The sequence below is a fragment of the Podarcis tiliguerta genome (genome assembly GCF_965153285.1).
Source record: "Podarcis tiliguerta genome assembly, chromosome: 2".
Taxonomy (NCBI): domain Eukaryota; kingdom Metazoa; phylum Chordata; class Lepidosauria; order Squamata; family Lacertidae; genus Podarcis; species Podarcis tiliguerta.
The window spans coordinates 116,668,147-116,680,872 of NC_139535.1; the positions used below are offsets into that span (position 1 = coordinate 116,668,147).

Sequence of the window (12,726 nt, forward strand, 5' to 3'; positions counted from 1 at the left end):
GTTGGTTGGGTAGACCTCCCCCCCCCCCCCATGTCCGTAACAGTTTGAACTGTGGTAAGGTGGTATAAAGATAAGATTATGTATGAAGAAAGGAGTGAGAGAAGAAATTGAAAACAGGGCAAAGAGGTATGGCCTTAAGGGAAAGTGGAGTTGGGCCTTTAGTGTCAATCTCAAGCTGCAGCCTATTAGACCATACCTCTCAGACATTTTTAAAGCTTTCTGGGGGTTACTGAGATATAGAGTTCCAGAGACCCTGAAGTAACAATAAAAGAAGAAGTGCAAACATCTAAACTTCATTTTAAAAGTGGGCCTGAGGGAAGTTTCTGTTTAAATGGATACACCAAGATGGTGGATGAGAATTGTCCCATTGAGCCAATGCACTTCAAAATTTACCACATCATTCTGGAAGGATCTCAGATGTAGGAGAAAAGTAAAGTAGCTCCCACACTAAGAAAAAGAAAAAACACATGCAAACTTGTTTCGCTTCCGTGGGATAACCTGGTTTTGGCACTGTGTGGATTTGCCTTTTCTGCACTTCAAGTGAAACTGGGGCGCTTCCTCCTTCACCTTGCAGCTTGCTAGGCTTCTGACCTGCCCAGCCCCTGTTAGGCCCTGTATGGATTCTTGCCCATAGGACTGACACTCTCACTGGCAAGAGCTCTGTAATGGGTGGAGGAAAAGCTTTGAGAAAGGACACAACTCACCGGGCATCTCCGGTAAAAAAACCAAAACCCTGAAATATTAAAAAAATAAATAAAGTACAAACATCTAAACTTTATTTTGAAAAGTGGGACACAGGGAACAGTTTCTCTCCAAATGGATACACCAAGAACCACAAAGCAGAGAGTTGACGCCTGACATTCCTCCCCACAGGGCAGTGGGTGGCATAGAGAGCCCTCTTTGGAATGAAGGGAGGAGACAACCCTGCAGGGACAGGCTCAGGTGTCTCTTTTTGGCTGCCTGCCTGCTTCCCCACAGGGAGTTGCTGGAGGATATTACTGTATTTTCCGTTCAGCAGCCTAACAGCCCACGGATAGAAACTGTTTTTTAGCCTGCTGGTATGACTGATTATACTTCTATTTCTCCTGCCCAAGGGTAGAAGATTAAAGAGGTTCTGGCTGGGGTGTGAAACATCCCTGAGAATTTTTCTCACTCTCTATTGGGCTCAGGGGACAGCCCATGATATTATGTGCTGTGTTCACCACCCTCTGTAAAGACTTTCTGTCCGTGGCTGTCAAGCCAACATACCACACTGTGATACAATATGAGAGAACACTTTCTATTGTGGACCGGTAGAAGGAGGTCATCAATTGTTGTTTAACATATTGGTTTGGGAAGAGTGAATTGGGTAGTTTCCCATTAAAGTGCAAATGGAACAAATTTCTCCCCGCTCCCTGGCTGAGAGCTCCTTCCTTGCTCACCCAATCCAGGCTGCTGCTGCCTTTCTAAGGTTTCTTCTCTCTCCTTGCATCTTCGCTCCAGGATGCGTCCAGTCCAGAAGTCCTTGTGTGTGCTGATGGTGCTGATGGCATCTCTGGCTTTTCTCTATCTTCATGTCTGGTCCCCGAAGCCCTACAGTACGGTGGACCTGCGACACCGGCCAGGCCGAACGCCAGAGCAACTGTTGAGTGACCATCTGCTGGTGCCTGAGAAGAAATATGCACACATTGCTTTCCGGATTAAGGAGGAGATCCTGGAGTAAGCGCCCATCCCTATTTAACAAGGACAGTGCCTGTTTTCGGGTACCAGGCCCTCATGAAGCCCTATTTCTTTTTTGTTTGGAGGTGGGGGAGGTGTTGTATATGTGCTTTTAAAAGGGTATAGTGTCCGAACATCTGCAGTAGGATTCTTAAGGTTACCATTCAACCCCCTTCCCAGAGGGAGTGAATTGAGAAGATAAGTATCTGAATATAGGAATGGATGCATTGTGACATTAATGTGCATGCATGTAAATACTCATATCCCAAAGCATAGAGCTGACCATGGCGTGGCTCCAGTGGGCCACTCCTCCTCCTCCTGCCATGGAGGGGAAGGAGGGTCAGAGCAGTCTCCTGCCAGTAGCAATGCCAGGAGGAGGGGAAGGAGGAGCCATTGAAGCTGTGTGGCTCCACCCATGGCTCCTCCCAACATTCTGATGTCACACGTGGGACGTTGCGCATGTGACACACACACACACACACACCCGCCCTTGTAAGCTGGCTCCTTGGACTGGATTTAAGCCTCAGTGGGGCAAGAATGTCTGGACTGTAGATTCAGCTGTCCACTCAACAGCTGAAATGATGTTACACATCGTAGGGAGCAGAGCAGGTCAGTGGTGTGGCCTAGGGAGAAAAACCTCTAGCCCCAAAGGTGTTCCAGTCGCTAGTACCTTGCTTCCATTCCTCCTGCCACTGCTTCCCCAGATACTAAATGTGTTTCACTTTTACCTCTACTGTAATAGGAAACAGCCAGTGGTGCAGTAATGTAAATTTAGATTCTGGATTTATAGGTCTTATTCCGCTCCTGCTTTTAGATGTTAATGTAGCCTTGCTGCTTTGGAAGGGGGCAGGATCCTGCTCATTCCTCTGTGTGGGGTCCTGAGCTGCTGTCCCACAGTCCTATCTTGATGGTACTGAGGGCAACATCCATCTCCATTGGGCTTGGGGGGGGAGATTATTAAATATTCTTCCAAGTAAGTCATGCTGTTGTTGCACATTTAGTGTATTCAGCATTGACAAAAGGAGAATACCCCTCATCAATGTTTACTGACACGTACTTCTCCCTTCCCAGGCTCCTCCCAAAGAACTCCTGCAAGTGTGAGGTGGAACCTAGTATGAACTTCCCACTTCAGAAACAGCTCTTTGGTCACATCTATTCTCTGGAATTCGCAAACGCCTTCAGTCCTTCCGAACTGCCAGAGATAAACAGCAGGCGGAAACAGGAGTACCGCAGTTACCAGCAAAGGTGAGCTTCACCTGTGGCACGGTGGGTTCCCTGATCACGCCACACACGCTTGGTAGGGAGTTCTGTCGCAAAGGAGCAGCTGCTGAAAAGGCCCTGCTACTTGCTGCCATCCTTCTGTACAGGACCGCAGATGATGGTAACGGGAATCTCACATGGGAGCCGGAAACTATTGGGCGGTGCTTGGTTTATAGAATGGCAGCAGATTCCTGTTCCATCAGCAGAGAATTAAAACATAAAAGGTACTCCTGACCAGAGATATTATCCAGACTTAGGGAAAGGCTGGGTATATTTCCTTGCTTATCCTGTTAACAAAATCCAGCTTCCATTCCAGTGGTTTTTCCTAACCCTGCACTATTGTAACCATTTAATATCACTTATACCCTTTAAACCCTTAATTTACCAACAACTGTGGTAACTCTGGGGTCTAGACATTGTACAAACCACTCAGATATATTTACTGTATTTAACAAAGATATTACTGTTTGCTGACGTGGTTACTTTAAAATAGTACTGCCTCATTATGGGTCATTAATGCCTCAGGTGAAGTACTGCCTCATTAAGTAGATAACATGTTACTGTCACTGTAAATACCAACAGCTTATTTCTCGTGACACTTACCGGTTTACACCTTTTGACATGTGCAGTTAGTTCTCTTTGTTGCTGCCCATTTTGCACCGTCAGCTACGCATAAAGTGCTTGATCTGCAATTCTCTCTGAAGCTTCTACAGTGTGATTTGTTGTATTCTCCTGATGTTTCCTTATCTGTAACATGGCTTGCTTACTCCATTTCCATCACATCAAATATGGCCTTGCTTTCTTTCCACCCAGCAGTTTCTCTTCAAGTCAACTTAACTAAATGATTTTAATTATTTCGGTCCCTCCACACCTCCAGTGTGTGGTTGACCTGGCATGTAGCCTCCATCGTCCTCCATGTTGCCTCACATGGGCACACAGCTCATGTTAGATAGACTCCTGCAGATTCCATAGCTGCTGCCTTGCTTGAGCAGAAATGCACCTCAGCAGAAAGCTGGCCTTGTACTCTGTCACCTCCACTGGTCAGTACCACAGCGGAGTGAAGGGGCGGTTGTTTGGTGCCTCCTCCCAGCTTGAGGGGTGGTACATCATGGGGGGGGGGGGTCAGCTGCCTCCCTAAATCAATCTAAATCAATACAAATCCCCTTTTTTGGAGAGAAACCCGCCAAATATGCTAGGCAGAGCCAGGTTACTTTAGCATGCATGGCTTAGGGTTAGACTGCCACATTTATTTTGGGGGGTCTTTGTTCTGATCAATGGAAATGTCACAAAACGGTGAGCAAGCTTTTGAGACCACCAGAACTCTTCACAAGGCTGGATGTTTAGAAAAGCAGAAGAAGTTGAGGAAAAAGCTGACTTTGCATTGATGCCATAATGTCTGCAATGCAAGCATTTATTTTTCTAGTATAATCCTAGAAGGTATGTGGCTATGGGGGTTGTCCCAAAGAGCACCTGCACTTCAGAATTTAACTCATCAGCCACGTAAAGTAAACCCCCTGAATTTGGCAGGACAAATTTTTGAGTAAACACAGGATTGCAATCTGTGGTTGCAGTCCTAAAGACATTTCCTAAGGCTCACTCTGGGCAGCTGCAATCCTAAGCAATCTCACGTGGAAGACTTGTGAACTCAGTGGGATTTACTTCTGTGGGAATTTTAGCCACCAGCTAGCTACTGAGAGTCAAAGCAGCAAATGAAGGTGAAGGAACAACCTCCTGTGTCTTCCTTTACACAGGAGATGTTTGTCAGGCACAGCTTTGAGGGAGTGTGTGCTTACTGGACATCCCTTCCACATAGTTCTTAAAATTAAGTAGTCAGCTGGTGATCTGTTTTAATTTTTGTTTGATTTCTACTGCATTAAAATCACTGCAATCCACTTTGATTTTTAAAATGAAATTGTGGGCTACAAATATTTTTATCAATGGATGAAGATGTAGGATCACCTTGTCAAAGCCAGAGGCTGGCATCCCTAAACCTTCTTCCTTTCCATTCTCCAAGGTCCCATTCTCCATCTGACCAGCTCCTCATTGTCCGAGCCAACTCACCTCTAGAGTATCCAGCCCAAGGGGTGGAAGTTCGGCCCCTCCGGACCATCCTCATCCCAGGCAAGTCTCTTCCCCTCCATTTGCGTCTTGAAGGAAACAACTATGGGGCTGGCAGGTCTGGGGGACAGAGGACCGTGCTGTTGGCACGGAGACTTCTTATTGTGGAACAGGGAAAGGTGAAAATTCATTAACCTCCTTGTGCATTTTTATTCCTCAGGTCTGAGTCTACAAGCAGCTGAAAGAGCTCTGTACCAGGTAAGGTATTTGGGACACAGAGATCTGATTGCAGGGATTAGGTTTCTCAGCCTAATTAGTTTCTAACATCCCTGTATCCTTGCAAAAAGGAAGGCTGGTTGTACCACTTAAGTTGCACATGGAGTTGCATGTTTGAATTTTCTGCTGAGGCAGCAGGTGAAGTTGCATCTTTGAATGCATTCAAGCACAGCTTTTCCCACCTATAGCCTGAAATGGTGCAGGCCGGAAAAATGGTTAGTGCTTGATTCTGCTAAATGTATAAACTGGTCCTGTTTCTTTGACAAATGGCTAGTGTGCGTTATCTCTTTGGGTGTTCTTAGATAATCTGAGGCCATGAAGCCACCGGGGGATCTTGTGTCTCTCTGTGTGTGATGCTTCCTTGTCTTATATATTACAGTGGTACGTTGGTTTGCAACCGCTTTGGATTACAACCATGTCAAACCCGGAAGTGCGTGCCCCTTTTTTTGGATTACAAACAACTGGGGTGGGCCATTGGCAAAAGCGCGCCTTGGGTTACAACCTGTTTTGGTTTACAAACCGGTCCTCCGGAACACATTATGGTACCACTGTATGCAGTTGCAGTTATGAGCTGGTTGTTTCGAGCATGTGACTCCTCTCTTCAAGCGGTTTAGGGGGCTTCCGGTGGGTTTCTGGGATTCAATTCTAAGTGTTGATTATCACTTTAATACAGGTGGGGAACCTTTTTCAGCCCAGGGGCCACACTCCCTTCTGCACAAACGTCTGGAGGCCCCGTGCCAATGGTGGGCAGGGCCAGAGTGGCTGGGGCAACCCAGTCAGATGGACAAGGCACAAATATTATTATTATTTTATTTTATTATTATTTATTAAAAGTGGGTGGAGCATTGCATGTGAATTTTATCTTAATACAGTAGGCTAGTTTATACACAAACTCCTTTACTCTTCACCCAGGAAAGCAATAAACATTATCAGAGAACAAGGACTCATTCCAGGCAGGCAAAAAGATTTGCGGAGGGTGCAGAGTGGGGCTGGTCAAGGGGGTGTCACTTGGGAGGGTGTGAGCAGCACTGCACTAGATGTGGCAGCTTAGGTCCATGCTTTAAAACTTCATATCTGAGCACGCCCCCCCCCCCGGAGCATTCCCTGTGGAAAAACGTCCAACATCCCGCTAGTCAAAATCAGGACACTCGTTTTGGGGTCCACTCTCACGGGAGCCAGATGGTTCGTGCCAGAGCACCAGACCAAAAAAACACAGGACATTCTGGGATCCACTCAGAAGGCTTCTGTAATTTTGGGATGTCCCGCTGAAATCAGCATGGTTGAGCAGTATGCATTTTCAATCTGTGGGAAACCTGAACTGACGTTTGCTCCAAATGTGTGCTAAAGAGTAGGTTTTGTGGGGAAAGTTCTGGGGTAAACAACAATAAAGGAATTAAAAAATGCTCAGACGCTCAGCTTTTAAGCAGGGCCTGGGCCTGGAAAGAACAGGACAAAAGCCAAGTATGGATGAGCTCTTCCTGTGTTTCCCAGCCCTCTTGCCTTCCTGTTGTCCCTCCCTTTTCCAGCTGTATCCTCCTGGTGCCATTTCTTGTTGCACAATGTCAAGTTCGGAAGAAATGCAAACACTCATTTCTTTGTTCAAAGATTTATGCCCTACCCTTCTTTTGCAATCACATTACTCAGAGAGTCAGGCATCAGCCCAAGTACTGCAAGCCATGATATTTCCACTCCTCTGGAATTCTCTTCCTGTAGCAACAAAGAAAGTCCCAGCACCGTTATGTTTTTTATGTTTGCTGAAAACTTTAATTCCCCTCCCCAAGGCTTTCCAAATGAGTATTTTTTCCTGCAGTTGGTTTTTATGTTTTAAGACTGTTTTATGATCTGTATTTTTAATATATATGTTACTTTGGCACACTGCTTCGGCATTCTCTGAATGTAGAGTGGTTCATAAATCCTGAAATAAATAATGAATATAATAAAATAAAAACAATAACTTAAAGCAATCAAACATTTACAAATTATATATAAATATATATTCATTTGTAACTAAAAATCAATAAAACACAAATTTTAAAATAAAGGGACTAATCAGGAGTCACCATATTAAATTCCATCTGCCCAGCTTGAAAAAAGCTTGCCAGAACAGAAACGTTTTCACAATCAATGGAAAGTAGCAAAGGATGTGGGATTAAGCAAATTGCATGTGTCACAGAAACTACTGGGTGTGACCACCAAGAGAACCGTGCTTATCTTGATTGAAAAAAACCAAACCTTGCAGCAGGTTCATGCAAATTATCTAGGATTGCTCTATGTACCTATAATTTATTTGCATGTAACCAAATTTGTACTCTGCAGAAAATATGCTGTATAAACTGGTCTGGTTAGATTTTGATTTGTGGAACATCCTATAAAGTTTTCCATTCTGTTCCCAGCACACCATTTTACCAGAGAGATCCTAAAGAAGGGGTGGGGAACCTGTGACCCTCTACATGGTTGGGGACTCCATTAGGGTAGCCATATTCCAGGGATCAAAAACCCAGACACCCCACCACCATCAGGGCACCCCTCACCATTCTGCATCTCCCTTGCTCGCCCCTCCCTGCCCCTTCCTCTCCTGCCTGCTCCTCCCTTCTTCCCTCCCCTCTCTTTGCTGTCTTTTGCCTCCTGCTCACGATGGGAGGCTGAGCAGCCCCGGGAAGGTCACACATGGCCAAGCAACGGCCGGGACCAGCGCGGGGCCTAGTGCGACCAGGAACACCACCAGGCCTAGCACGACCCCCAGCAGGCTGCTCCAGGCCACCCGATGCCTGCCTTCTGTTCCTGGGCACAGTGCCTTCTGAGCATGGGTGTGCTCCACAAATAATAATAATAAAATAAAACATAAACATAAAAAATAACACCCCCTCCCAACCCAGACATTTAATCCAAAATGCAAAAATCCACCCAAATGGGGTTGCTGCCCCCCAAAACCGGATGTGTCCAGGAAATCCCAGATATATGGCAACCCTAGACTGCATCAGCCCCAGCCAGCTTGGCCGATGGCCAGGAGTAATGGGAATTGTAGTCTAAGCAAGATAGAGGGCCATAGGTTTCCCATCCCTGTTGGAAAGTCACAAGCTGGCTTCCTTCATTCTTGACCCTGCTTTTTTCCCTTTGACAGGTCAACTTGACAGCTACTATGGGCACTTTCGATGTGGCTGCGGAAGTGGAAGGGGTCAAAGTGGAAGGGGAGGGGGGCATGCAACTCATCATGTCAGGATCCCAACTGGACAACCTCAATCGGCAAATGCAGTTTGTCACCTACACCAACACACTCTTCCATCCCAACACAGCAGATACAGGTGGGTACAGAAGGGGCGTTCATTTCATTTCAAAGTACTGGGGTGTCACTGCAGAGAACAGGGGGAAAGGCACAGCACAGAACCCAGGAAATCTTGTCACAAGGCAGTACAAATAAGAAAAAAATGAACAAAATGGAAACCATTGTGGGGATATGAACAAAGGCTTTGTGGTAGGCCTATTTTTTGACAGGGTGTATCAGATACATCCTTTGAGCTCCTGTCTAAAATGGGCACTAAGAATATGAGCTAAGAGCTAATTAGTCTCCAGTTCAAGTTGTGCCTCTGCTATTAGGTGACTCCCTCAGACCCAGTCCTTCTGTCTGCTATATAGGAGAAATAATTGGGATGCTGTAAGAAGCAGACGCCTTGCAGATACCTGGGAGTTGAGCCTGGCCACACTCGTAACCTCAGAGTTACACTCGTAATTCAGACACTGAGTACTCATCACCCCCACTTTCTTCCCAAGGATCCAACAACGTACCTGTGGTTGCAGGGACAAGTAGGGTGGGTGAAGGAGCTCTCAAGCTGAATGTTCATTTTCACCAAGGGGAGAACTTGGGGTTGCAAAAAAGATGGCACTATAATGCCAGTTCCCACTGCTCCTGCTGCTAGTGCTCCCCCCCCCCAAGTAAGGATTGTGGGCCCTTGAGGGGTCAAGGACAGATAAAGGTGAAGGTCGACATGTCAGGTGCAAGCAGGTGTTCTCACAATTGCTTGCAAATGTGGCAAATGTGCAAAAGGTTAAGTTGCTTCTGAGGCATTGTCCTATTGGACTGGAAGACCCTGGGGGGGGGTCTCTTCCAGCTCTGTGCCTATTGTGGCAGTTCTCTGGCGAAGTGCTCTGAATACATGGAGGGGAGTGTAGAGACTGTTGTTGCTGTGATTGGAATTCTGCCTTCCCCACTCTCAAAAATTGACTAGTGTATGCATTTATTGATTTGATTGGATTTCTTACCTGTTCTTTGCCATATGTTCCCAGGGCGGGTTACAACAATAAAATATACAATTTTAGGCAATGCAATGCCTTTCAGTCTGACCAGGCATTTGGGAGCTGTAGTTACTTAAGTAGTGTATGTTAGAGGAGGGGGGAGTAATTGAAATTCATTTTATTTTTTTGTTTTTGTTCTGTTTAATAGTATGATACCCTTTGGCCCCAGGGATAGGGCAGGATAGTAGCTCAAGGAATGATGCTATTAAAAAAAATGAAGAAATGCCATGTTTCTGAAAGATATTGCCAGATTGCTACAGGGGATGTGTGATTTTGCTAGGCTGACAACTGTGGAAATTAATAAACTCTGCAAGCTGGAATCTGCATAAGCGTCTTCTCATGGATTGCTGATATTTTGCACCTGGCTCTGCCTGGTGGACCTCAAAGTTCCAGTCAAAAGGCGAATTTTGCAAGCCTGAGGTTTGCCAGCCCCTGGCTTAAAACACACTCCTAGGCATTATCTATGTCTATTTAGATGTCTGGTTAAATTCAGTGGGACTCACTCCCAGGTCAGTATCTATAGCAGGGATCCGGGAGCCTTTGGTGCTCCAGATGTTGCTGGACGACAACTCTCATGACTGTTGGCCTTCCTGGCTGAGGCTGCTGGGAGATGGTGTCCAATAACCACCCCATTCCCCATTGCAGCCTTTATTATAATACTATTTAGCATTCATATAGCACATTTCAAGCACTCTATATACATTATCTCTGGAATAATTGCAGCAGCACTGCAAGGTAGGCTAGTAGTAATGTCCTTTATCCTTACTAGCCCTCATGGAAGAAATGGAAATCCAGTAGAGATGTCTGGGGGGAGGGGAGTACAGAAGAGGGGCGGCATTTTTCACCACTCTTCCCTGTCCCTTCACCATCTCTTATGCTGCTCTAGAAGATTCCCCAAACTTCCATAGCAGATTTTCAGCATGTAGAAGGGCTTCAGAGGAAAGGGGAGATCAGCAAAACACACCTTTCCCCCTTTCTGCTGATGGGAGTATAATGTAAACAGAACTCCACTCACAGGCTGCTCCTGTCAACAGAAACTTCAGACCTAAACTGTTATCCCCATATTATAGTTGAAGGGTGAGTGCTGAGGAGAGACAGTGGTTTGGATAAAGGTCATCGCTGAGGTGAGATTTTTAAAATCTGGGTCTGGCCAGCTCAAACTCTTGGTCCTTAGAATGTACTATGTGTGTGAATGGTAGAGAAATATCAGCCCACAGCCAGTGATTCACACAGAAAAGGACTTTGTAGCAGAGAGTCTTTGAAGTCTAGAGTACCACTCAGAAGGGCCCCTCAAGCGCAGCAGGGCTAGCTTGCCACATTTTGGAGTAATGCACATTATCATCTAAAGAACATTAAGCTCAGTCTAAAATTAGCTTACTGCGCCAGAGCTCCCAGGCCAGAAACACGTCCAGTGGTGCTAGCATCGTTTTCAAGTGCTCACAGCTCTAGACTGGTGTTCTGCTCCTTCCTCTGTTTTCCAGTGCAGTTTTCTACCGATGAGCACCATGCATCTTTCATCATCCGCATCCGCCATGCGCCTACGCCCAAGCTCTACAATCCAGGACCCTCCAGTAGAGGAGCAAGTGGCGGTGAGTACTACACATGAGGTGTCTAGCACACAAATGTTCCAAGGGAAGGCCTGGCCTCCGAGCCCATCTGCTGTGTCCAACTTCTGACTTGGATGATCAGAAGTAAGAGTCTTTCCTTTCCCCAACACTCTACCCCACCCCAGTCTTTGTCCTCATCACATCCTTAGAGATTCTCTCGTCTTTTTTGGTCTCAAATTGGTTCTGATTTTCACCACGGGCCTTGAGGGGAGAGCTCAGATGAAGCCCTGCACAGGGCTGCATGCCACCACTGCCACCTGCATGCCACCCCCATTTGTGTGCTATAGCAACATAAGGGCGCAACAGCTTAGAGCAGCGGTAACCATGCTCAGGAGTCATGTAACTAGAGGTAAAGGTAAAGGTACCCCTGCCCGTACGGGCCAGTCTTGACAGACTCTAGGGTTGTGCACTCATCTCACTCTAGAGGCCGGGAGCCAGCGCTGTCCACAGACACTTCCGGGTCACGTGGCCAGCGTAACGAAGCTGCTCTGGCGAGCCAGCACCAGCGCAGCACACGGAAACGCCGTTTACCTTCCTGCTATAAAGTGGTACCTATTTATCTACTTGCACTTAAGGGTGCTTTCGAACTGCTAGGTGGGCAGGAGCTGGGACCGAACGACGGGAGCTCACCCCGCCGCGGGGATTTGAACCGCCGACCATGCGATCGGCAAGTCCTAGGCGCTGAGGTTTTACCCACAGCGCCACCCGCGTCCCTATAAACTAGTTTATAGTAATCCTGGTTCATAGTAAGCATTGTGTTTAGGAGCATGTCTTTTCAAGGTATCTCTTGCTCTCTAGTAGCCCAAGAACCCACTGCAACAGAGTTGGATACCATGGTGCTTGTTCAGCTGTGGTGCCCTTCTTGTGGAATTCTCTCTCCTGAGTGGTTCACCTGGTGCCCTCGCTGTTTCATTTCTATCTTTCTTTTTGGTGCCTTCTTCCTTGGAAACCAACCTGGAAGCATTGTTACAAGGCAATATAGAAGTCCTCTAAATGAACAGATAGCTGCTGGATGAGTTGTTCTCTTAATCTCAACATTGGAAACCGTGAAGGATATCCATTTCTGCCCAAGGCTTCTCAAGCCACTCCCTCTGAGCCATCCCTCAGCAGAACCTTTCCAACCTCTCCTGTGTTGTGTTTCCTCTGCAGAATACGACATCAGCGCCCTGGTCACCATAGCAACAAAGACCTTTTTGCGCTATGACAAGCTGCGAACACTGATCAGCAGCATCCGCAAGTTTTATCCCACCGTGACCATCATCATTGCTGATGACAGCGAGACCCCTGAACATGTGCAGGGACCCCACATTGAACAGTACTTTATGCCCTTTGGCAAGGTGTGGAGACTAGCTGTGGGAAGCCTCAGGCACATTTCTGAATCTCTGCTGGGTTCCATTGGGATGTGCTATCTAAGGGCAACCAGCTCTGGGGTCAGGCTCCTGAAGTAGAGATGGGGGTGGAATGGGGCTAATTGACACCTACTAAGAAGGGAAAACTCCACTGTCACTTTCCTCATCGCACATTAACTGTATCTACA

At 46.6% G+C, this 12,726-nt stretch overlaps 1 protein-coding gene across 6 annotated transcripts in view; it reads left to right on the top strand.

The window, feature by feature from the left end:
* The window catches only part of B4GALNT1 (beta-1,4-N-acetyl-galactosaminyltransferase 1), a 40,264-nt gene that overhangs the window by 24,373 nt on the left and 3,165 nt on the right, over nt 1-12,726 (top strand). For all 6 annotated transcript variants that reach the window (XM_083427608.1, XM_083427611.1, XM_083427610.1 and 3 more), the window contains 7 exons: nt 1,483-1,698; nt 2,770-2,943; nt 4,973-5,079; nt 5,237-5,274; nt 8,414-8,594; nt 11,064-11,171; nt 12,339-12,526. In XM_083427608.1, the coding sequence (XP_083283734.1) occupies nt 1,483-1,698; nt 2,770-2,943; nt 4,973-5,079; nt 5,237-5,274; nt 8,414-8,594; nt 11,064-11,171; nt 12,339-12,526 (1,012 nt within the window). The remainder of the gene's footprint in view (nt 1-1,482; nt 1,699-2,769; nt 2,944-4,972; nt 5,080-5,236; nt 5,275-8,413; nt 8,595-11,063; nt 11,172-12,338; nt 12,527-12,726) is intronic.